At 29.4% G+C, this 25,790-nt stretch overlaps 2 protein-coding genes and 1 long non-coding RNA gene across 8 annotated transcripts; 1 reads left to right on the forward strand and 2 right to left on the reverse strand.

Moving 5' to 3' along the window:
• Positions 1–928: 928 nt before the first annotated feature.
• On the forward strand, positions 929–3,461 carry LOC119669976 (putative leucine-rich repeat-containing protein DDB_G0290503). Its single transcript, XM_038080045.1, has 7 exons — positions 929–1,327; positions 1,385–1,796; positions 1,860–2,437; positions 2,508–2,772; positions 2,832–3,089; positions 3,144–3,278; positions 3,332–3,461. The coding sequence occupies exons 1-7, from the start codon at positions 1,131–1,133 to the stop codon at positions 3,371–3,373; spliced, it is 1,887 nt and encodes a 628-aa protein (XP_037935973.1). The 5' UTR covers positions 929–1,130; the 3' UTR covers positions 3,374–3,461.
• Positions 3,462–8,256: 4,795 nt separating this feature from the next.
• On the reverse strand, positions 8,257–21,354 carry LOC119669980 (nucleosome-remodeling factor subunit NURF301). Of its 6 annotated transcripts, none has more exons than XM_038080050.1 (13): positions 20,928–21,354; positions 15,924–19,796; positions 15,503–15,859; positions 15,147–15,437; positions 13,646–15,088; positions 13,061–13,191; positions 10,963–11,143; positions 10,583–10,890; positions 10,308–10,495; positions 10,114–10,245; positions 9,690–10,053; positions 8,650–8,734; positions 8,257–8,578 (listed from the first exon to the last, which is right to left on the reverse strand). In XM_038080050.1, the coding sequence occupies exons 1-13, from the start codon at positions 21,199–21,201 to the stop codon at positions 8,376–8,378; spliced, it is 7,830 nt and encodes a 2,609-aa protein (XP_037935978.1). In that variant the 5' UTR covers positions 21,202–21,354; the 3' UTR covers positions 8,257–8,375. The 6 variants fall into 6 exon arrangements, with proteins under 6 accessions (XP_037935978.1, XP_037935977.1, XP_037935979.1 ...); XM_038080049.1 differs by having other exon boundaries at positions 8,258–8,578; positions 15,503–15,862; XM_038080051.1 differs by having other exon boundaries at positions 8,258–8,578; positions 10,610–10,890; positions 15,503–15,862; positions 20,928–21,353.
• Positions 21,355–22,292: 938 nt separating this feature from the next.
• Positions 22,293–23,477, reverse strand: LOC119672384. The gene is made up of 3 exons (XR_005251894.1): positions 23,267–23,477; positions 22,495–23,070; positions 22,293–22,434 (listed from the first exon to the last, which is right to left on the reverse strand). It is a non-coding gene; the product is annotated as an uncharacterized LOC119672384 (long non-coding RNA).
• Positions 23,478–25,790: the final 2,313 nt, after the last annotated feature.

A 25,790-nucleotide genomic window follows, 5' to 3' on the forward strand; every position in this document is an offset into this window, starting at 1 on the left:
CGGGTGTGATACTCTTGATATTGAGAATAGCATTGAACACGTAAATGGTAATTTATGATACAAGTAAATATCTTGTTATCGAAGTTTAATTTTTTTAATTGCAGACAAATGGAATGAAGAACATTTGTATGACAACACAGATGAGTAAAATTCTAACTTTGAATTTGATTCTGTAAGCATAGTTGATTTGCCTTCGACGTCCGCATTTTTGAATGAAAAAGATTGTAGTGCTGAAAATATAAATAATGCAGATGAAATGAATTCGGATTTGATGTCATTTTTGGTACTTGCAGAATATTTTTTCAATTTATAGAAGCAACAAGAAATGGAAAATCATTCAGCGAAAGGAGAACCAATCAACAAATGATGATAATTAAATTTATAATTTACTTTTAATTTAATTTTTAAACATAATTTTAAATTTTAAATATAAAAGGCCTTTTCTTTTGTAAGCATATCACAAAAGAATAAATGCTTATTTTAATAATGACATATGAAACAACAACACTGCTGGCTTATTTTGTCCAATCTTTCTAAAACTGCTTAACTAATAAGCAGCCCAATAAGCATGATTGCCAACACAGAAAATTCATCTATTGTGAAAGACTTTTGCAAGTACCTAAGAAAGTCCCAGTTAACTGTCAAGGAATAAATTCGTTAATTATTTGTATTTCAAGGTATTCTTTGGTTCGTACTGTGTAATAATGTACTATGATGAACTTTTCAAGTTAAAATCAACTTTATTTTGCAGAAATTACGATGATATAGAAATCAGTTGTTAAAATTTTCAAACCATTATTTTTGGTTTTAATTTATTTAGCTTACGAAATCAAGAATAATTCGAAATGACAACGAAAATTATAATTAAAACTGTCGTGTGAATGCAGTATTAGTAAATTTGTTTTTAAAATACTTATATTGTGAATGAATGTAACAATTGCTTCAAATTAATCGATATATTTTGTATAAAATTGGATATGAAACTCATGCTGTATTTTTCATCTCCAATATTTGCAAATATATCGAGACTGCAAAGAGGTCGCGTTGTTAGTAGACATTGTTTGGATTTGATTTAAAGTTGCAAAATTTATAAAAAGAATATATAAAAAATTCTCGTTGGATTTGTTATAATGGATTTCTATAGTCCCGGATATTTAATAAGCAGTGATGAATACAGCAACGATGAAGACGATTTAATGGATGCGGCTATAAGTTCGCAAAATACTTCAAAATCTGAGGCACATACTGAGTCAAATAGTTACAAAAAAAAGTTTAATGCAAAAAGAATGAAAGATGCCAGAAAGTGCGTTAATTGGCACAAAAAATGGTTTGTAATATATTTTCGATTATAATTATTTTTTTAATAATAATTAATTTTCATTAGGTTAATAAATACAAAAAATCGTGCAAAATACCGACCAAAGCTAATCGAATTAATAAAAATATTAAAGAATAACAAGCCATTGCAGTCGCCTGAAATTCAAACTAGCAGTTTATCAATATTTCCAAATAATTTTGATGTGCCGAAGAGCACAATCAGATTCAATGATAAAGAAGCAGTAGTTGATCTTTTAGAAGAGGAAGTAATGAATGGAAATGATTCAGAGAATGTGAAGCGTAGCGACATTGTTATTAGTAGCGTTATAAGTTTGGAAAATGAGAACGATTCTATTATCAAAACATCGAAAATCCCAGATAAGGTGGAAGATATAACCAATCATGAGGTTATGCAGCCAGCTCAAAGCAATGATATTAAATTAACCTATATAAAACCAAAAGTTGGTGACATAAAAACGGTAAAAAATAATTATATTGAATTTAATGTTTTCAGTTTTGTTCATATATATTACATTTTTTAGAACAACATAAAATCAAAAATATCACATAACCACAGCGTTTCAAATGCTAATGTGCAAAGTTCTAAAAAGCGTTTACGATCCATTTCTCCACCAGATAATAGAAATTTAAATGAAGATAAAAAAATTAACTCACACAATAAATTCTACAGTGAAATTAATGAAATGTTTGCACCAAGAGATCAGTCACTTAAAACTCATATAAATAATATGCATTCAAATGGCGAAAATATAGATGCTCATATAAATCGTTTAGCTTCCGAGATAGATACAATAAATGAATTAATTGAGACAAGAGAAAATGAAATTCAGAAACTTTTTTACTTTAAAAAAATTAAGGAAGAAATTATGTGTCGACTTGAAAGAGGAAAACAAATAAATTCTATGAAAGAAAAATCTCTAAATACAAAATCTTGTACATTAACGGATTTAAAGGAAATAGAACAGTTTTTATTTTCTTCAAACACAAGCTCTGCTGAAAAAACAAAGCCTACATCAACGAAAGATTTAGTTGAAAATATTGCAAACATGGGAACAGTTGAATTGGAAAAGGAACGACCTAACACCAGTAGGTTGTACAGGTAACTTCTATTTCAAATTTGAAGTGAATTTATATCTTAACATAATTGTTTTTTTTTAAATATATAATAGTATACTTCTATCGAAAAATATATTGCCTAGGGCTCAAAATGCAAACTATAGTAACGCAAGTACTAAAGTGGAAAATATTCCAACACTGTTGAGAAGTTCAGAACAGTTTGAAAATCAACAGTATTTAGAATTACGACCAAAACCGAATATGGGACGGCAGGGACCTTTTCGCGATGTCAAAAGCCTAATTGCTGAGTATCAAAACCAGAATCTAAACAAACCACAAACTGGAAAGAGATTTAAATATCACGATTTTGCCGATAGTGTAGGTTTAATTTAATTCCTAAATATTTCAAAACTAATTCTTTTTGTACATTTTTTTAGATGCCAACACATAATGAGTCATATAATGAAGATCATTTAGCAAATTTTTCGTACACCTCAAATAGAAATTTAGGCCCTTATAACACAAAACGACATTTACCAGAGCCGAAAGGTATGAGAATCAATGAGGGCTATCAAAATAACTACCGAATGCAAATTCCTCACTATGAGTCGGAAGATGTTTCTATGTCAAATAATATACCATACTCCCAAAGACATTATGATAATAGTCATTCGCTCAGAAAACACTTGCACACGGTAATATGAAAAGCATTCTTGTACTGAAAATTTAAATTGAATATAAAATTTTAGAATACTGGACCACGGCTTTCAGGATATGTAGAAATGAATAATGATAATGGTGTGTGTCAAGAATGTATGTCCAATGAAGCACTTTTTGTTTGTGCCGGATGTCAGAATCAGTGGTATTGCAGTAGGGAATGTCAGGTAAATATAAATATTTAATTATGAAAAAATTACTATTTCTTTCTGTTGACTAGATTAACGCATGGGAAAAACATTCCGAGATTTGTGATGTTTGATTACAATAGCCAAATCGTCAAACATTTCCACATTTATCTAAAATAATATTATAAATAATCTTTGATTCCAAGTATTTAATATTTTGTAATAAATAATATGATTAAATATAAGAATATAACTCTTCGACAACTCAAAATGGTAATATTTTTGTTTTCATTATGAATATTGAGTATTTATACAGATAAAAATAGTTAAGTTGATTTACCAAAATATATAAACAAATTAAAAATTATAAATTATATTTCTTTTTTTTTTAATATTTTTGTATAATATAAAATTTTTGTATAATTGTTTAATACCAAAAAATAATAAGCAATATAGCAAGCCGGTCAGCAATCACACTTTATTTCGTTTTGCTAGAAATCTCAAGATAAAAAAAATTGCAAACCAGTAGCGAAATAAACAAATGGAAGACCCTGGTCGAAGTTTATGAAGGCAGAGTTATAAATTATAAATATCCGAATAGATCCATTTAAAAAATATAAAAAATTACGCAATATACACGGCAATTAAAAAATATTCCTAAACTTATGTAAATCGTTTGTTATTGCTACATGGTCGTAACGGTACGCATATGTGATGATGGCATAAATCGCCGAAGTCTCTTTACAATGACTTTACCGTGCCGTTACATAACAAAACACGTTTTGTTTCTCTTTATTTTCCTTGATCTACAATATATAGACATGCTTAATCATATAAAATATACAGTCAAACTTCCATAACTTAAAGTATGATTTTGCAAAGAAAAGGTTTGACTTATATAAAATTCGAGTTGAAGAATTTATTTTGTAATTTTTTGTGGTAATTTGCTCTCTAAACCCTGTTGCACTCAATTTAGTTCGAGTTATAAAAAATTCGAGTTGGAAGTTTGACTATATTTCAGAAATCGCTTCTGACGGAGCATAGATCAGTACAAAACATTTAAATTTTTACAAATTTAGCGCGAAGTATTTCATTTTCGCTAGGTTCCTCTACTTGGATTTGGATACTTACCTCTTGGGTACCTTTCTTTTATGAACCTTGCGGATTTCATTCAAGCACCCTCTTCGTTATATTGTTCTGGGGCTTTCTCAAGACGTGGCCATTTTTCTTTCCTCCATAGTACTTTGTCAAAAAACCTGCATATTAAAAGTAGACATTTTCTGATTTTTCGTATCACACGTCACGTATCTTTGCTATAGAGACGATCGGGTTTAGGAGTGTTATAAACAGTTGTGTATTAAACATAATTGAAAAGGAATTTTTACTATTTCTATTTATTTATTAAGTTCAATGACTTATTTCTGATAATTATAATTGCTTGAAAAAAATTATGAATAAGCGATCGTATTTTCCATATTAATCCGTGGTATTAAAAACAGTTCAAGTACTTGGTGGCATCTTGATATATATATAATAATAATAAAATACTTAATATTTGCAGACAAATTTTATATTAATATTTCCAGCACTAAACTAAATATCGGCAACAATTGTGAAAGCTCAAAACAGAGCTTTTTTATGGTCGAAATTCAATTTTTATCAATACAATTAAAAACAATTTAAAGTTTTAATGAGTAATGAATTGCAACAACAAAAATTTTATTTTTAATTAATTGCATTTTTTGGTTGACCGTGCGGCAATTTGGGATATTGTTAAATGCCCGATCTAAAGATCAATAATGATCTTTAGAAATAATTCTTTGCTGGTTCCTGAGTAACAGAAACAGTTAAACTCACAACAAACTTGAAATTTGATTAACGAAACTATTTGTGCAGGTTTGGCATCCTTAGCTTCCAAAAATTCGACAGCTTAAAAGTTCTAAGCTTGGCGCTTCCCGTCTATTAAATTATATGCAGACAAAAACGACATTCTTGAACCTTTTTATTTGAAAAATAGTTTCTTTCATCATATTTGACATTAAATAAATTTATTATAGAAAACGAATTTATTTGTGATATTTAGCTTTTAAAATACATGTATTTGTGTTTTACATTTGTTAGTTTTTTTGTTTTCAATCCATAAAAAGGCATAGGGTTATTGGTCAATATATTCTGCAACTAGTCCTAGATTATCGATATTAATGGTTCAAAAGTGGAAAGTAATATTGACTTGCCATTCTCGGTGCCATCTTCCACCACAAGCTACACTTTGACACTAGTATTTTTACTAATTCATAATAAGTAAACTACTAACACAACAGTTGGAAATACTAGGATCAATCATGGAAGACCAACTGAATATATGAAAGCATAACTAAAGACCGATCGATTCAAATCTATGACGGCCTATAAGATTTTTTCTAACAAATGAGTAAAATATCTTTCAATTGCATACATGTTTAAAGACTACATGCGTCTATGTGTTGAACATCATACATAATTAAATAGAAATTTACGCTCTTACCAAAGCGGACGTACTCTGCGCGCACCTGGTTTTGCCGCAAGTATGCACAGAGCCATAGTGTCTGCTGTCATCAGAGGTTCTATATAGTCATGGATTTTAATAATAAATAAGACTTGCATAATCAAACAATATAATATTTTGCTATAGGTTCTATCGCACCCATATACGGATCCTTGACTTCAGGCTTTCTATTGCAGTTGATTTCCGTTAACGGGCACTCATACTCTATTATAATAAGTATGTTAAAAAAACCAACGGTGCATGTTGTCTTAACTATTTCGTAAAAATCTTATTTTGAGATAATAACTCTACTAAAATTCTATTTTGGCATTAAAAAGCGACAACCTATCAACTCAACTTTAGGTTTCCACGTTTTTATCGACATGGAATTGAAATTGGGTAGACTACTAAAAGATAGATTGACCAATAATATTTACATCTTTCATAGTTCAAGACATTAGTTAGTTTCTTATAAAATATTTATGTAAGTACTGTTAGTTACTGACTGTATTACAAATTTTTTAGATTTCTACAAATAATACGGAACATCAGTTTTTGTATTTAATAGCTCTATAACGCATGAAACTGATAATTCATACTTTAATAAAATACTTTTTTAATTGTCTGATAACGCCACCTCGGCGAATAACGTTAAAGGAAACTCGAATCCATATTTCTTTCTCTTCTTTCATGTATGTATATTATGTACCTATGTATCCCTGCATTAAATGAAATTTTTAGAAACAAAAACTGCACTTCAACGTCATACATTAATAAATAATTCCGAAGTATAGACATTATAAATAGCAAAACATTCCTAAACTACATATAAATAGCACTGCGAATTATCTGAGTCTTAGCGCCGATGTCTTGAGCCTCACACTATAAAGATATACACCATAAAGAAAAAAGTTTTTCAAGCTATTAAAATGTATGAAAATCATTGCCAAATCTTGAGACCTTAGAAATTATAATCTCTCCATTGAAAGTATAGTATATATTACTTTCAAAAAACTATGGCTACAAGCTGGAATATGCCGTCCACTATTATACATTAATTATATACGGATGGAAGGTCTGATTACCTTTAAAAGAAACAAAAAGCAATACTAAAGAGGTTACTGTATAACGTATAAGAAAAACCTTATAGGCTACCCTGTCAAATGGTTAAGGTACCATTTCATATATATCTGTGGTTGATCACCTGAAATCAACTAGGCGTGGTGTTAGGCACTCGGATTTTTGAAATTAACAATACTTTGACTCAGTTGACTAGTGAACACTGACTCTGAGCTTTAAATTTCTCACGGTACGACCTTAACCGTTGGTACTTGCAGTCTCAAAAAATTATTTACGAATAATTAAATACTAGAAATAATTCCAAGACAACTAATAATGGGTATTTGACAATACTTGAATACTTGAAACAACCTTATCGTCATCCAAAAATTAACATAATTAGTTATTTTTAAAGTAAAATAGCCAATGTTATCATAAAACCAAAATTAAAAACATAACACAATAACTGAGTGTGTTAATGAAATGAACTACTATTACTATTAAAAAATATCCGACTTGTCTTTCAGATAAGAATTTAAGCTATTCAAGTAACAAACAAACTACTACAAAATATTGTTGTCACTAGCATAACTGTGAATGTCTCTAATGCAGCTATTAAAGGTATATAATGTTGTTATGTTGTTATTAAATGCATAATAAGAGGAGAACCACATTTATGGAGGTATCAGTTTGAAAAATGAGTAAGTTGCCATGAGTAAGTTGTTAACGTGATTCTACTAGGAACGCTATTTTTGTGACGTGAGTGGAATAAGTAATTGAAACTTTTACTGGAATCGCAATGGACTTCCATACTCTGAATTTGCCGGTTTCAAATCGTATATTAAAATATCTTTAAAATATAATTCAGTTACCGCTTAATTTTAATCAGATTTCATTAGTCTGACTGACTCATGACTGAGGGGAAAAATGAGTTTCTTACTGCAGTTTCACTTCCGACGTAAAGAGCATTTAGTATCTCACATACCAATGTACAACCAATCGAAGTAGGACGGACTATCGCCTGTGATTAATGCTTACGAATTATTGGATTAGTGATAAACAAAACAAGAAATTTTATTAAAATAGTTTTATTCATATTACCTGCTATTATATTTAGTCCAATGATTTAAAGAACTCTTTAAATTTATAATCTGCATAAAATTAGTTATTAATAATTACAAGTTTTTAATTAATGTTCATTAAGTCAGTTAAAAAAAAAATATAGTATATAATTTTTAAAGATTTCTACACATTTAAATTATTTAATAAAGCGCAAAAATATTTACAAAATAATTTAAGTATTGAAATTTTATTGTTATAACTATGTTCCTGATGGAATACGGATACATATATATGTATGTACACATTTCTCAATTTTAAATATTTATTATTTTGAAATATATTGTGTATAAGAACTTATGTAATTTTAATATAATACAAATGTTATCGTTTGTGCAATTTACCACATATTTCAATATAAAACTACTGCTATTTGTATGAAATTTGTTACATGAATAGTTTGTTTCAAGAAATAAAATATATTAGTTTTATTTTTAATTTGAAAAAACTACGCTTTCTCTAAAGTTTTTAATTTTTTGCACGAAATATGATTCCAGGTTTTCAGCGCATTTATAAAAGGATGATTCTTTTGGATTGTAATAACGGCAGTTATCAAATATTTTCGTCATATCACCAATAAACTCCGACAACTTCATATATGAATTCGTGTTCAATTTTTCTTCAACAGTTTGTAAATCTTTAATGCAAAATAGATAAAATTACAACAGTATTAAGGGACCACCAAATATGTAATGTATTTTATGTTACCCATTGGTTCTTTAATTATTTTGTAATAGTCCGGTGCTTCCTCTGCATCGACAGGTTCCATAAACGGCCAAGCGCTTTTATGAGACTAAAAATATAAATAAAAAATTATTGATTATTTTGTGAGCACATGTGTACGATTCCTATAAAATAGCTAGCTTTCCAATGAAGAATGAAAAGTTAGATGTTTAAAAAAACTACATTATTATTAAATTTTAATTTTAAAGTTCGGAAGAATGCAGTTTTATAAAATGTTAAGACAGAATAAAAGTTTAAAATAGTTGGATACATTATATATACATTTTTTTTATTTTTCATTTTTAAATAAAAAAATAAAAGGTTGAAAATACTTGAACCTACTTATTAAATATATTACATATATTACTTTTTAAAATAACACAGTTCCACATTAAAATTTTTTTTTTAACACAAATCCCAAAATTTTTTACTTAATTAAGCTTTTGTATGCATCAGTGGGAAATATAGAAATTTTATTGTTCGATTTTTCAACCAGAATCGTACTTGAATTTTACTGATGAAAGCATTCTTGATGCAGTCCGTAATAAACATACGCGTTTGTTATCAAGTAGCAATAAACAGTTGCGAAATTGATTCTATTTCTAATTTGTACGGTTTTTTTAAATTGTGTAACATATCCCCAACATTACCATAAGACGCATGTATCTTTTTATGCAAATTTCCTAATAAACGTATTTTCCACGTAAAAAGAATTGGGTATACTAACTTAGATTGAATTTTAAATAATCGCTAAGAGCAAGTAAACTAACCATGTTATCACACAAAATGATATAAAATATGTAAAAGAAAAATCATATAATAATACACTTCAAGGATACAACTTAAAATTACATGGAAAATATTAAAATACTCATAAGTAATAATTAACACCGCTACGAAATGTAATAATATAATAATGTAAGAGATAATTCCACATATTATTCGATATTTTATTTTACATTCTTATATACTTGATATAATTTAAAGAATACTTAAATACAAAAAAGAAATATGTATTTACTTACCTGAATTTGTTTAATTAAATTTTTTAGTTCAATTTTTTCATTTTCTGTTAAATTTTTCATATTTGCCAAATTCACTGTGTTATTTGTTTGACAGCCTGGACAAACATACTCATCAATATATTCTGCTTCCGCTTGAAGAATACCAACACAGTAACCATGGAACCAGTCCTGGCATTTATCACAACATATGTAAAATTTCGACTCATCGTACGGCTGCTTGCAAATACAATATAATTCCTGAGTTTCTCTTGCGTGCTTACAGTCATCGCATATAAATTCAGATAACTTTTTTGAAGCCTCCTCTGTGATTTTCACACAATCACCATGAAACCAATTACTGCATAAATCGCACCCAACATAAAATCTATTACAAATATAAAATAATATAAAATTGCTCCATTAAAATATTAATATATTTATGTACTTTGTATCATCATACGGCGTCCGACATATGCAATAAAGTTTTTCTTTCTTTCTAGAATTTGTCTTCTCTTGATTACTTGCAGAAGCTTCATTTATTAATGTGTTACTCCGGTCGTTAGTATGTTTTTGTGGCCTGTTTTAAAGGACAATAATTGTTTAAATAATAACAAAAAAAAAAAAGAAATGATTTTTTACTTTTTTGTCTCAAGCGGTGATATTTCCGATTTTCTCTGAGTCGTTCTTTTATCTGAGACAACCTTATCCGAGTAATTAACTTTTACGGACATTTCATCATTGATTTCATTTTGTAAGCTTCGTTCTAGAAGGGAACGTTTTCGTAATATATTTTTTTTAAGTATGTCCTTACGGCGCTCCAAAGTTTGCTAGAATAACAACATAACACGTTAAAAGAATATAAATAATAAAAATGATGGATTATAACATATATTTGTAATTGCAAATTGCTTTACATTTACAAGTAATGTGTTGACATTTACATCTGAGGAGTTTCCTTTCAAGTCCATATGCTTGCCGTTATTCCTTATTTTTAGTGTTGATACATTGTCAGATTTTGTTTTTTTCGATACTGTGTGGATCCAATCGGCATCTTCACATACTTTATTACTATATCTTTTATTGGAGTTGAGAGCATCAGTATTAATATTGTTTATTTGCATAGGTTCGGCTGTTTGTATTTCTTGTTCTTTTTGTTCCATATTTATCGGACTTTGTTCAACCTCTGGATTGATACTAGTTTGCTGAAGTGAGGATTTTATTGCTACGGAAATGGAAATATAATTTTAAAGTTAAATTAAAAATATCAGATATGTGTAAATGATCATATAATTACATTGTTGGATGCATCTTGGTGTAACAACGAGGTTTTGTGTCTTGCTGTCAACAATATCAACGTTTTTAATTTTACTTTGAGCATCTAAGCAAATTTCACTATTTGGCGTATTAAATATGTGGCTGATGTTGGCGATTTCATTATTTTGTTTTTCATTGGTTATCTTGTTTAACTGAGACGTCTGTAAAAGCATAAAAATTTTCATTCATTCATCGTATTATAAAATTTTACTTACATTATATTATATGCTTATAAATAAGACTATTCTAATACTGTTAATACAGACCCACCTTTTACTAGACTGTTCAGTTGTGGTACTTATTCCAGGAAACCTTTAAAAAGTTATCGAAGAGATTAACGGTAATGTTCAAGCAGCGTTTTTGTGAAAATGTTTTGAAGAATTTTTATAAAAGATACAAAAAGTTAATTGAACTGCTGTATGGAAGTGAAGAAAAAAATGTGTAAAAATTCATTTCGATTAGATGAGATGATTAAGATATGTATAAACAAGCCTTTGTGTTAAGTTTTCGTTTAATAAAAAATAAATTTTTACTTATTTTATTCATTTGGATTGACTGCTCTTACCACACTTTTTTATCAGTTAATCTCTTCAACATTGATTAAAGATTTCTTGGATGGCCACATTATAATGATTTTAATAATAATTTGTGATATGATTCAAAATTTGCAATGACAATTTGTTAATAATCATTAAAATCATACATTTAGCGAGCGCTTTTTGTCAACACAAAGGCCAATTGCAAATAATCATCCAACTAATTCAGAAATGAATGTTTACATTTCTTTCATTTTAATACAGTATTTGAATTATTATATTAAATATATATTGAGTACAAAACTGTTTGAAAATAAAGACTGCTTGGTTGTACATGAATATTTACGAAGTGCAATAATTTTAAAACTTTATTCACTGAAATATTTAAGTGTAAAATTGTGTTAAAATAAAACATGCCAAAAATATAATTAAAAAAATTTATTATAATTTATTGCAAAAAGCGCTTTACAATTATACAGTTTTAATATATGTTATATGTAATTTTTTTATATAAATGACAAAAAATTACATTTCTAAATAATAATATTAAATTCCAATTAAAATTTTTAAATAAAAACTTGTGTTGAAATGTAAAAACATGAATTAATCTTAGTTTAAATAAAATAATTATACCTAAATATCATATCAATTATTTTTTCCAGCATTCTAATATTGTATACTATATGTTTATAAAAACATAAAAAGGTTAATCCTTTTAAAACTTTCTAAGTTTTAGTAATTTTATTTCTAAAATGCAAATTGTTTAAAATAAGTTTTAGAAAAACATCCATATTTGCGGTACAATCAAAAGAAAAACGCAAACTTATTAATTACATATATATATTAGTGTTTCAAAGTGTTTAAGCATTATGGGTAGTATATACTCCAGATATTACGAGCTGTTCGATGATATTTGAACTACTTGAACAGCAAACTTGCTTAGTTATTGTTTGGTTTAATACCAACAAACATAAAAGCAAATGCACGAAAACAATGCTTAAACGGTTCGATGTGCTCGAACATTAAAACTCTGAAATCTTTGAAGAATTCAAAGAATTATATATGAAGAAACACCGGAACATTGAAAGTTTATATAATTTAATTTAAAATAGAACACCTGAAACGATGTTAAAAATGGTTCTCTGTTACAAACAGATAGAAAATACAACAAACAGAATAAAAAGAAAATATATATATAAGCACGGATATATTTTAAAAACTTTCAATTTTGAAATTCGCTAGATACTTTATGAATAAACTAATCTAAAACAAATTTAAAACTAAATAATATATGTATATATACATATATTATATTATATAAATATATGTATATACATATACACACACACATATATATATATATATACTACTATTATCATGTTATTTAATTACACGTATTTTTTTTTTACTAATATAAAGTTTTAGTTAAGTTTATATATGTTTTGCGTTGAAATAAATAATTAATAGTAGAAAAATATAAAATAAATATCCTCAATATAGCCATTTCAAGATCTATGTGCTTCTGTGTTAACAACTACTCACTTGCTGATGCGTTGATTGTATTACTGGCGTAAGAGGAGGTGGCTGAGAATTTAAAACAACGTTTGGTGGTTGCACTGCAAGATATATTTTAGTAGGACCTAAAACTCCTTGTTTTCCATTCGATTCTTGAGCTGAAAAAATAAAAAGTTATATTATATTATATATAAATAAATATATTGATGTAGTTTCTTCAAAATTTTTGTACTTATTTAGTATACATCATCCATAAAGCACAAACAGTTCTATTTAAATATATGTTATGCATTAAGTATATGATAAGATTTCGATGTTTTTTATAATTTCAAATATAAAATAGATAATGGTAGTGCAATGATTCTTTGTGGATGTTCATACATCCATAGAACCACAATGGTTTATATTTATTTAATATGTTATGCCTTAAATTAATGATAAAATTTCAATGATTATTTATAATTTCTAATATAAAATAAACAATGTTAATACAGTGATTGATTCCATCTTATATAAATTATCATTGATAATTATAGAACAGTTTAAAGTATATATAAGATTCTACTAGCTAAATAATTGTTCAAATAATTGACAAATGATTTATTTTCTTACCTTTTAGTAATTGTTGCTTAACTTGTTGCTGGACAAGTGCTAGTTGTTGCTGAGTAAAGTCATTTCCTACTAAACCTTGCAGCACAATACGTGGTCCTTGTTCAGTTTGTATAACTTGTGCTGTAACACATTTAATAACTGTTCCTGGTGGCTGTCCTTGCAACAAGCTTTCTTCAACAGTCATCGTTTGAGTTTGTTGTGGTGGAATTTGTGTCTGCGATGTATCTTGTTGTGTTGTAAATGCTTGTTGCTGTTGAACCGTATTTAATTGTTGTTGCTGTTGCTGCTGTATAGCATTTGGTTGATTCGTTAATATTTGTTGAGTAATACGCTGTTGTGTCTGCTTTTGAAGTTGTGGCGTAGGTGTCGTTGGCGTTTTCACTGGGGAGGTTGTTTGTGCCTCAATGTTGCTGTTAGTTACAATGTGCGCATTTCCATCGCTTTGTGTTTTTATATGAGCTACTATTTGAGCCTGATTATTTCCCAAAGGTTTTATGATTACTTGTTGACCGTTTATTGTTACAACTTGTAATTTTCCTTGCGCCAATTGTTGAGCCAGTGTAGAGTTTTGTACTACTAATTGTTGATTTGTACCAGAAGATGTGCTAGAAATACTTGGTTGTTGTGTCTTAATAATAGTTTGCTGATTTGTTTCACTAATAACTTGCGATTGTGGCTGTTGCTGCATAACTATTTGTTTAACAATTTTTGTTTGTGGTTGAGTAATAGCTGGAATTGAATTTGCTTGATTTGACTGAACTATTACTTGTGTTGGCGTTGACTGTTGAGGTGACTGTATTACTTGTTGCGGTAAAACTTGGACTTGCTGATTTTGTGTGATCGCTCTTTGGGTTACGATCGTTTGACCTGGACTAAGGATTATACGCTGTCCTCCCACCATAATTTGTTGCTGGACATTGCTTGTATTAACAATTTGTTGAATAACTTTTTGTGTATTTTGGGGAGTTACTGTGGAGGAGTTTTGACCTTGATTTATAATAACATGTTGAGGTGTAGTTGGAGTCTGTACACCAGAAACAGCAGAATTAATTGATTGATTTGATACAACCGTTGATTGGGGACTTGCCGACAATATTACCTTTTGACCTTGTGCATTTTGTCCAACAATTATTTTTTGATTACCTTGAACTATAACATGTTGCTGTAGACTGTTAACAATTTTTGTATTAGGTGTTGTTGAACTAGCAACTTGACCCACATTTGTCACAACTTTTTGGATATTCGGTGAAGCTACAACTTGCTGATTTGAAATTTGCGTAATAACTTTAGCTGGTGTCCTGACTTGATTAGATGTTACAGTAAATTTCTGAGCAGGTTGGACCGTTGGAGATTTGGAAACATTTTTTACAGCTATTTGTTTCATTACAGGAGAATTTGGTTGCGCCATTTGTTTAACTGGAAGTTTTGTTTTATTGGTAACTCCTAAGTGATAAGTGATATTTGTGCATAAGTTTTTTATATATATAAAATTTAAATTTACCTGTTGTGGTTGAGGTTGTTGTTGTCAATACGTGAAGTTTACCGTCAGGCATTTGAATCAATTGCTGCCCTGGATTGAGTCCCCTTACACTAACTTTACCATCAGGCCCTCTTATAATTTGAACTTTATGCTGTGTACCCGATGAAGTTGCTTGTTGTTGTACATTTGAATTGTTTACTTGAGGAGTTGCTTTTTGTACAGGCGATGAACCGATCGCTTGTTGAACAACTCTTGTAGTTCCATCTGCATTCTTAACAATTAATCTTCTACTTCCAACAACTTGACCCTTAACTAGAAATAACGCATAACAACAATATATTATTACATTCTAGAATTTATTTATCATAAACACTTACCGATATTACTAGATTTATTAGTTTCTATAATTTTCTTTTGCTGCTGAACAGATCTTTGTATTTTTATTTGATTTTCCACTTTTTCTTTTGAATCATCAGAAATTTTGGTGTTTGATATAGACCTGATACTTCCGTTTTGAGTTGATGAAGAACTTCCAATCGCTTCAGCTTGTCGTAATGTAACTGATCGCGTTGTTGCGACTAGTCTTGATTTTTCCAATTTCTCACCAATAAATTTTATTTCCCACAATTCAAGCTTATCTTCATCCACCCATTCTTCTGTGATTTGAGGTTCTGTCGGTTGTGGTGATTCGGCACGTTTTCTTTTCCGTAAACCAGAACGAATTGATGTTACTTCTGCTAATATATATTAAACAGATCATAAAATCAATTGCTATATTAAAAATTTATAAGGACTTACCTCTTACTGTTTTTGGTAATTCCAATGGTATTACTACTCTACGTCTTAAATAACTAGTTTTCTCTCCATATCGACCCAAATTACGTAGTTTTAATAATTCTACCGTTACAATTTCTGTTTCACTCGTTACCTGATGCTTTCCATCTGCAGAAGGTGGTTTAGAAATCATATCGTCCCATCGTAAACAACACCAAAGAATTCGTAATTGCAATGCTATCGACGAAAGTGTAGTGGCATATGAAGTTCGATATGCCCAGCATGTTTTAAATAATGGTCTGGAACATGGATATGACCAAACCGAATAATTGTTTTTAGCTAAATGATGGAAACCACTTACAGATAATTTCCCACCAAGTCGAGCCAACTTTAACAACTCATACCTTGGTATCACTAGTAAGCTTTTTTGAAGTTTGTGAGTTAAATAGTTTGATATAAGAGGATATTTGGAGTAAGGAGCAACTTTGTTTTCCGATTTTTCAATCTCCACTTTAGTTGTACTGCTGTTTCGTAACTTATTTATGTCACGTATTAAATACAGACGACCTCGACTTGATGATGTAGAGTATATGCGCTCTTTACCATTAGGGTAAAATTCCTTTTCATATTTTATTTCATCTCGTTTAATAGTTCTAGCCTGTGTTGGAAATCTTCGATTTTGTTTAATATGACTAATGTCTTTTTCCACTGTTTGGCTCAGCAAATCTTTTGTTGCTGATTTATTAGTCCGTGTTTTGTGTGATTTTCTACTTTTTCTATTTATAAGTGGATCAGAATCTTCATCTTTCACGGTTAGAGCTGTTAGGGAGTCTTCGTTTGCTGTTTCTGAACTTTCAATTTCAACGTTACTGCAAACATCTAAATTTTCAATATAATCCATTTTATCGTTACAACTCACTTCAGATTCTTCTGGGATTTCTTGTTTTATGGTTTCTTTTGCCATATCTATCTCATTTTTTGATATATAGCAACTATGTACTAATTGATTTTCAAATTTAATAGACGACAATATAGCAGCTTCCCAATCTTGCAGAATATCAATAGGAGTTTCTTCAGAAGAAATACTTTCGTTTATTTCATCGACAATTATGCTCGAATCTTTCTTCCCTTCAGTTAATTTTTGCTCTAAAATAGACGGTTTTTTCACGGCCCCAAGTATAGCCGCAACTGTTTCTTTAGACCCATTACCAGCGGTATGTGCTTTCCTTAATAATAAAAGTAACTCCTTTTTTGCTCTTGCTTTCTGTAAGCATAATGGAGAATAGCATGTATTTTGTGTTATTTGTGAAACTGCATTAGAGCTGGTATTACATTCCATTGTATAACATCGATATTGTTTAGCAAAGCGATTAAGTTGACTAAATTGAAAGCGAACCGATTGAATTCTTCTTGCAAGCGAATTTACAAGCTCTGCATTTATATTACTTGACTGGGAGGCAACATTTTGAGATTTCTGTGTATCTACTAAACGCAATAAACGTCTTTCTAAAAATGTTTGCCGAACATGTTTGTTAACTGATGAACTTGTCGCTTTAGTCAAACTGTCACCATCAGATTTAATGGATATTTGTTCTTCAGCTTCTTTAAGTTCTACACGCAACGAAAGTAGATCGTCTAGTCGAGATTTTTTTGCTACTTTAGGATAAAGAAGTCGCCCAGGTGTAGTCAATGATACAGACACATCTATAATATCAATATTTTGTTCATGACTTCGAACATTTTGTATTTCAACATTTTCAAAGTTTTCTAAATAATGATAGTCTAAACCCTGTTTGACGGCGTTGCCACATTGCATTATAAATTTAAAGGTTCGTGGGTCAATAGTAACAATTTCATTAACTTCATCACCATTTTTGTAATGCATACTAATTTTATAAGATGATATATTATCTAAGCGATTTATATTTTTTCGCATCTTACCACATCGCCTTGAGGTTGATAGCCACATCCACCCCCATTGGCCATGAACACGATATTCTTCACCTTTTTGTTTCCAAACCTGATGCTTAAGTCCTAATGAATACTTTATGTAATTGAAAGCAAGCCTGTTTCTTTCTTCCTCATCATCACGTTCACGTTTTTCACGCTTTTCAATTTTCTTTCGTTCTTCTCGTTCTGCTGATGTTATTCGATGAAATGTTGTATGACCCAATTGCTCGTGCCAAACATTAGCAAAAATCACATTTTTTAATGATGCCTCAAACAATAGCAAAGCATTTGCAAAATCAGATGGACGCTTGGCATTAGTTATGGCTGTATTCCAAATTCGTTTTATAACATTCCAATTAGGATTCATAAAAGGCGCAGAAATATTTTGTTCAAAATTGATTAACGTTTGACGCAGTGTCATCGTAATGTTATCTACTGTTCCCATCGTTATGCCGATCCATTTAAATTCAGAAGCAGTTGTAAGTGAAAACTTATGTGATAAATGTCGCCTTTTATCACGTTCTTCATTTCTTTGAGGCTTATTTAAGGCGATAGGATTTGAAGTGTATTGGTTAACGTAATTCTTAAATGCATTATCCATGCCAAGTTTAAAATACAGAGTTCCATTATTAATTTCATTTTGTTTTTGTCTTGTAACAATTTTATTATCTGTCGTTTGAACATCGATATCTTTTGACTCTGTTTCACCATCATTGCTGTCATTGCCTTGTGTTGACAAAAGTGAATCATTCTCTAATTCAAGATACGATTTTTTATTATGTTTATGTTCATTTGTCAAGGCTTCGGTAATCTTTAGTTGCCGCAATATTTCATCTTTTCGCTCAATTAATTGATTGTAAAGTCTAGACTCTAAATCATCTTTATCTAATAACGTTAGTAAGTATTCAAATTTAGGCACACTACTATAGTACCATATATTTTCCCCTGATTGATCTTCTACAATTATTCTTCGCGCTATAAACCAAAATTTACGCCCATGTCTATCTAATCCTATAACATCGTGGCGTATAAGCACCCCTTGCTTTTCTTGTGGTAAAATGCAATCTATAACACCTACCACTTTTTGAGATTTACATAAATTACATTGCCAATCTTCTGAAGGAATTTCTAAAAGTGGTGGTTCAACACATTCAAGATGATAAACAGCAGGGCAGGTTTCACAACAAAGTAAATCACCAAGCCTATGGCAAACGCGGCAATGATCATCATAATGAATTGGACCTTCTTGCAACATTACATCTCTTACAGCATTTGCAGTCAGAAATTGATCTGCTAAAAATTGTAATATTGTAATACGGTCATCCACTCCAGTATAAGGATATTCTGCAGAGCATAATATATTATATACTTCTCGATCAAATACTTTATCGCTCTCTACATAACTGCGCAAAACTTCAGGCCACGTAATTGGGTCAATTAAATACAAACTAATATTAACCGTGTCCTTTTGGTCCAAAGGACCGAAATGCGTTCCTTGCACATCTTCTTCACGAAGAATTGCCTTCAGAAGCATAATGTGAATGTCAGTAAGCAATGCACTTTGTTCATCACATACTAGAGCAGCACAAAAATCTTCGAAACGGAATGGCGACAACCGCACTAAATGCCTAAATCTTCGCAGTACTTCATATATATTAAGTGCTTTTAAAACATGATGTTTATTTATCAGTAAATCATCTGACGACTCAGGTAAATTCAAATCTGCATATTCTCTTCCTTGAAGCCAAATGGGTTCTGGACTAGGAGGTCGAGGCGGTCGTCCAACACCTGTTTGATTAAAACTGCAAACGGAGAACTCAGATTCGCTTTCATTTGCTGCATCTAAACTATCATCTTCAGAACCTGATGCAAGTAAATCATCATCAGCATCACTTTTTTCACTTGAATCACCGAAATCTGAACCGTAATGATACTCGGATTCATAGCCTATAATAAAAAAAATAATAATATATATAGAATCTTGGTAAGTGTAATAACATTGTTATAACAAACAACAATGTTGGATGCAGTTTTACAAACAATTTACTAGCCTAGTGTTGTTGTTTTTCTATTATTCATTAATTACTTCGTTTAAATTATATTTTCAAATTTGATTCTGAATTATACTGCAATAGACACACGTTTTTAAAAATATTAAGTTTTCTCGTCAATTTTATGACATTGCGTGAGAAGTCATTCCATTTAATCAGTTTATCGATTTTCATCTGCCTGGATTCACAAAAAGTCTGGGTAAACATCTTTACTTGATAAGTTTTAAAATTGAATGACTAATTTAACGACATCCAGATGAAATTATTTGATTATGCCGTTCAATCACATATTACTTAATTTTTTTGATCTCAGACTTTTAGTTCAGAACGTCATGAACACCTTGAGAAAGTTTATATATTTAAAATATAAATAAAATACATTTATTTATTTATAATATAAATAAAATATATATATACATATTTATAATATAAACAAAATTTATATATATATTTGTTGCATAAATTATATGGTATTTTATACTTTTTTGATTAAAGTATTGAAATTTCAAATATATATATATATATATCAGATTACAAAATATGATCCGATTTTTGAGTTTCTATTGCAAAACTCACTATTAACTAATGAATTGTGGAAAAAATTTTTCAAAGCTTTGAATAGTAAATTTGATTTATATTATTTATGAAATGACTAATGTGTGGATTTTATATTATAATAAATTAATCAAAAATTTGAGTATTTTATTTTATATAAAATTTGTATTTCATGAAAATGATATGTTAAACTTCTATTACTCTTTTGTTTGTATAGAAGAGGCATCAATATTTGTAGATATTTTCGCGCCAATATATTTTAACTTTACTGTACTATATAATAATTATTTTAAATAGATTTAAGTAGATTTTAAAAAAATTTTATGTGAACATCGCAAATGTCGTATGTTTTACATAATATAATATTAGATATATAGTATATAATATATAGATAAATATATAGCTATTACAATAGCTACATACAAAATAATATATTAAATATATATTCTTTAATTAAAATGACGCTATTTACCTTTTCTACTTGAATATGATGTATTGGATTGAGTGTGACTTGTGGACTTCCTTCCACGTCCTCGTAGCTTAATATTTGTTTTTCTATTGTAACTGCGACTACCATCACTTTCTTGGGGCGATGATGCTCGTGACGCTGATGGTGTGCTCAGTTGGGAATCGCAAGGTTTACTTAGATACTTTGGCTTTTTCAACATCAAATAATTAAATTTTCCAGATCGTTCGCTGGGTGTTTTTGGTGGTCGTCCACGTTTGCGACTACCTCTTGCACTCATATTAAAATTGTAAATAAAGTTCTTGTTTATATAAAAATATATTTATTTGTGCCTGATTTTTGAACACTAAACCAGTTCTAGTTAATGTACAATTATAATTCTTTATTTATTTATCATATATTAAATATTTTAAAAATTGTTCAGTAATATATTGTTATAACATTTTATAGGCATTAATATATTTTTGCTATTAAAACTAGAGATTGTTTTTAATTGATCAGTTTATGCTTAAGTTTGCATTTAATAAATCAAGCCAGTCCACATTGTCCGCCATTATAAAATATTACATTGGAACAAACTCTTCGATTTATTTATATTCACATGCACTTATTTCGAATTTGCAAAACGATTATTATTGTATATACATTTTACTTAATTAATAACGTTTATATTAAATTTATACATGATTTTATATTTATTTCCACAGCGAATTTTCTTAAATACTTCACAGAATAAATGTTTCTGAACGTACAGTCGTATCGACCAATCACAGAACAGCTTCTATTTTACAACGTCAAAAGCGACACCTGTATTTGATATTTAAAAATAATTTTACAATAACTACTACCAGATGTCGCTTCAGTTTTCATATCGTCATATACTACATAAATTCTATTTTAAGTATATATACATATATATAAAATTGATTAATACGCGTATATTGTTTTGTATATAAATTAATTACAATAAAATATACAAAAATATTATTATGATTTCGGTTAAATTTTGTTAAATTTCTACAAAAACAGTCATTTTCGCTTAAATTTCAATTAAAGTTATAAACTTAAAACAAATAAATATTACATAGTATTTATTAAACAAATGCAATTATTAAAAAATGATTTTTGCACAATTTTATTTTTTTTATTTATTATTTTTACAAACAAGTGGTTATAATGTATTAGTAACTAAAGAGTAAAAAAAAACTCGTGATTATTTTTTTAATTTATAACGTTCATTAGAAATTTAATATGAAATTAAAAAATTATTTTTTTTTCGATTTATTGAGTTCATCAAAAATATTATTAAAAAATATTTTCATCTATAATTATAAAATTCTAAACATATATGTACATATATATATAGCTAGTCATAAAAGTTAATCAATGGCGGAGCTAGTCCAACTCTGGACGTCGGCGAAATCAGAATTGCGAGGCGCCTTTTATTACTGATTTATATAAGTAAATAATTTAGATTTGCTAATATGACAAAGCCTGCATGAACATTTTATTGCTAATCAAATAAAAATAAACACAAATTAAAAAAAATGAATTTTTCTTATTTAAGTCTCACCAAATTTTTTTTACAATTATGTCATCATTTGCACCAGCGGCTATTTTCGCTTTAATTGGAAGAATTGCCAATTCAGATAGTTTCTCTTGGCTTATCGTACTTCTCAAATAGGTCCTAATCAATTTTAACTTTGAGAAACTTCTGTCAGCGAGAACTGTACTGATTGAAACTACGAACATAATTCTGGTTACTATATATATATTCGGATATACTTCTCTAAATTATTTTCTTGAATATACTGGATGATTTGGATTATATCATTGATTAAGTCTAGCAAATTCGATTTTAAAAGCAGGAGTTCCTCATACAGTTCTATGGGCTGAATTTTTGCAACTTAGTTTTGGCATCTTCGCAACGCTTGCTCGACTTTAAAGAAGCAAATAGATTTTAAATTCCAAATGTCGCATCCACAAGGCGTGTAAAGTGCTCTTGGATTACTATACAGGATTCTTGTTCCAACACTTTTATTAATACCGACCACATTGGCACCCATGCTCCTTTTTTTGTTTGTTCTTATCTTTCAAATATGCGACTCAAATCTTTCCAATCAGAGTATTCTTCTTTTACCATCTGTATCTGCATGTGTGAAAAAGTTTATATGGAAAGCAAAAGACTTTATTTTGATATTTTCAATTTTCGAATACAATAGAAACTAGAAAAATGTCTTTTATAAAAATCCTTAGCATAACTTTCATCAGATTTGTGTACGTTTTGCTGAGAACCATTATAAATTAAATTCTGACCATACAAAGCCGTTATTGGAAATACCCACCCCCCGGATCTACGTTAATAAAAGGCTTTCTTAATTGAACTGCTTGCTCTTCTTTTCTCGAATCACTAATTATCTCAATTTCTAATTCTTTTATTCACGTAATAAAAGGCAAACAAAATATTTTTTCTCTGATTCTACATACTTTTATTATAAAAGTCTAATTGTAGATAAAGAATGAACTATTCAGAGAGTATGTAATAAATAAAAATATATAAACATTAATATCGTTAATTAAATGTAAACAGAAAATAGATAAATACAACTTTTCGCTTAAAGCGGTTAGAAAAATATTTTCTTTTTTTTTTTAAGTAAAGCCCGTATTACACATGAGATTTTTTGTCAAACTTTTTTGTGAAATCGGAAATTTGTGCCAAATTTGATGTGTAATAGCAACATTCGAAAATTTGACAAAAAAGTTGGATGGAAAGCAAAAAATTTTGTTTTTTCCTCAAATTTGCTCGTGATTTTTCGTATACAATCTGATTTTTGTCGACTTAGAGCAAAATTTCATTCTTTTTAAGGAATGGAGGCGAAAACATTGTTTAAATGCACTCAGGATATTATTTGATAGTATATTTGTTATTTTTTTTGCTGGGACTTGTTAAAAATAATGTCTACTGTTTTGATGTGTAATAGCAAGTGACGGCAATAGCAAGTGATGTAGAATAACAAGCGATGACATCGATCGCTGACAGCTGATGGTGTGTAAAAGGCTCTATATTTTCTGTAAAAGCAATAAGCTAATCAGATCTACCCTAAGGGTAGATAAGCATCAATTGAACATTAACATTTCCCCTATGTTACAGCTATTTTACATCAGCTAATACAAACATTGAGCAATTGCATTGCATTTCTTTGTGTTCAAAGTGTTTGATGATCGGATTGAACTTGTGTTGTTTGCGTTTTTATGCTGTTTTACTTTATGCGTACTCTGTTACAAATAACCATTTTTTCTTCATTTTGCTATATACATATTGTACTTTTCCTACGTATACTAAGGGAAGTTAATAATTAATTTAATTTTAATGTTAGTATTATGATAATTCTTCAGTAGTCGGCATAATTTTACTTGAATAGGAAATTTTAGAAGCATAATGCCACACAACTTCTCCACACTTTGATTGCCGTTGTCAATCTGGTATCACGCTCTTGTCTCGATTGTATTGCATTTAGTTATCGAGCTAATAAGCGGGTATTGGAGTAATATTTCATATCTGTAGTGGAGGAGTCGATCATCATATCTGTAGTGGAGGTCATATCTGAATGTTGAGTGAAATAGTTTTTTGGACTTAAAATAGTTCTTAAACTTCGGATAGGAAAAATTTGATACTTTGTCCGTGTTGGGATGGAAAATGTGTTAGCAACTTTGGCGGTAAAAGACAGGGGATGGAAATTGTAACAGAACGGAAACAGATGTTATTGTGTGTAAAGAAAGGAACTAAAAAAAATATTTTGCATTATCAGTTCATGAATTAAATTAAAATAAATCCAATTGGTAGAAAATTTGCAAACTTTTGCATAGTTATAAATGATTATGAAATTGGCAAATTATATAACATTTTATCAAAGTACTGTAATGTGTTTCGCGCAGTATTCGCTAAAAAGAGCAAGAACGTGACTACTAAAGTGAACATTCAACTCACTACTAATACTTTGGTCTATATAAAAGCCACTCTGGTGACCATTTGCAAAACATCAAATATTATCTAATAGAACAGAATTACTTAAAAATGACATGACATGTAATATTTCTCTACGAATAATGTACGGTTTAAGTTTCCAGTAATTTTAGTTACAAACAAATAACTTATACAGATAGCCATGTCGCTCCATACCTGTTACAGCCATCGTAATTGACGTTGGCTAATGAAATGTCAAATATAATATTAAATGTAAGACATGTAATATTAAAGAAATAGGGCCATGTTAGGGCCATGTTATGCAAAGTGTCTCGGGCACGGCATGAGTACAATTGTTGTTGTTTTCAATGCAAATTTTAAATTTGAGAATGAGAGAAAAAACAATATGGCCGTTCAAACTCCGACATGAGAGCCGGCGTATTTGTGCCCCGGCACTAAGGCAAAACAGTGTTGCTTAGTAATAAATTTCAAAATTTGCGCCTTTTAGGAGCAAACTACTACAATTCTAGTACGTTTTGGAGAAAAGATGGCAGTAAGCAACACAGCATTTTTTTTATAAATCGCTAATAATATAATTATTACACTTTCCGATTTTAAAGAAACGCGTAAGTACTGTGAACAATTATTATAAGATTATATAATAATAAATTAACATTATTACAGCCTCTATGAGTTTTTTCATTAGTTATTTTTGGTGGCAAATTGAAAGTGAGCATATCTAAATTTCCTTTTAAATTTAGGCAGAACCAAGAAGTAGTAAAAATACGAAATTGGCAATACTGATGTGACACTCTGCATAACATGCATTTTCGGCATAGCCCGAAAGAGCGTAATTTGCCGTGCCCGAGACACTCTGCATAACATGGCCCATAGTTGAGTATGTG

The sequence above is a fragment of the Teleopsis dalmanni genome, chromosome 1 (genome assembly GCF_002237135.1).
Source record: "Teleopsis dalmanni isolate 2A chromosome 1, ASM223713v2, whole genome shotgun sequence".
NCBI lineage: Eukaryota > Metazoa > Arthropoda > Insecta > Diptera > Diopsidae > Teleopsis > Teleopsis dalmanni.

Bases quoted from the DNA above. Each gene is read 5' to 3' on its own strand.
- LOC119669976 (XM_038080045.1), top strand. From the start codon at position 1,131: ATGGATTTCTATAGTCCCGGATATTTAATAAGCAGTGATGAATACAGC. The intron at 1,328-1,384 runs GTTTGTAATATA...AATTTTCATTAG, and splicing joins GTTAATTGGCACAAAAAATG to GTTAATAAATACAAAAAATC. The intron at 1,797-1,859 runs GTAAAAAATAAT...TACATTTTTTAG, and splicing joins AAGTTGGTGACATAAAAACG to AACAACATAAAATCAAAAAT.
- LOC119669980 (XM_038080049.1), bottom strand. From the start codon at position 21,201: ATGAGTGCAAGAGGTAGTCGCAAACGTGGACGACCACCAAAAACACCC. The intron at 10,891-10,962 runs GTAATTATATGA...CCATTTCCGTAG, and splicing joins ACCAAGATGCATCCAACAAT to CAATAAAATCCTCACTTCAG. The intron at 10,246-10,307 runs GTAAAAAATCAT...CCTTTAAAACAG, and splicing joins TCACCGCTTGAGACAAAAAA to GCCACAAAAACATACTAACG.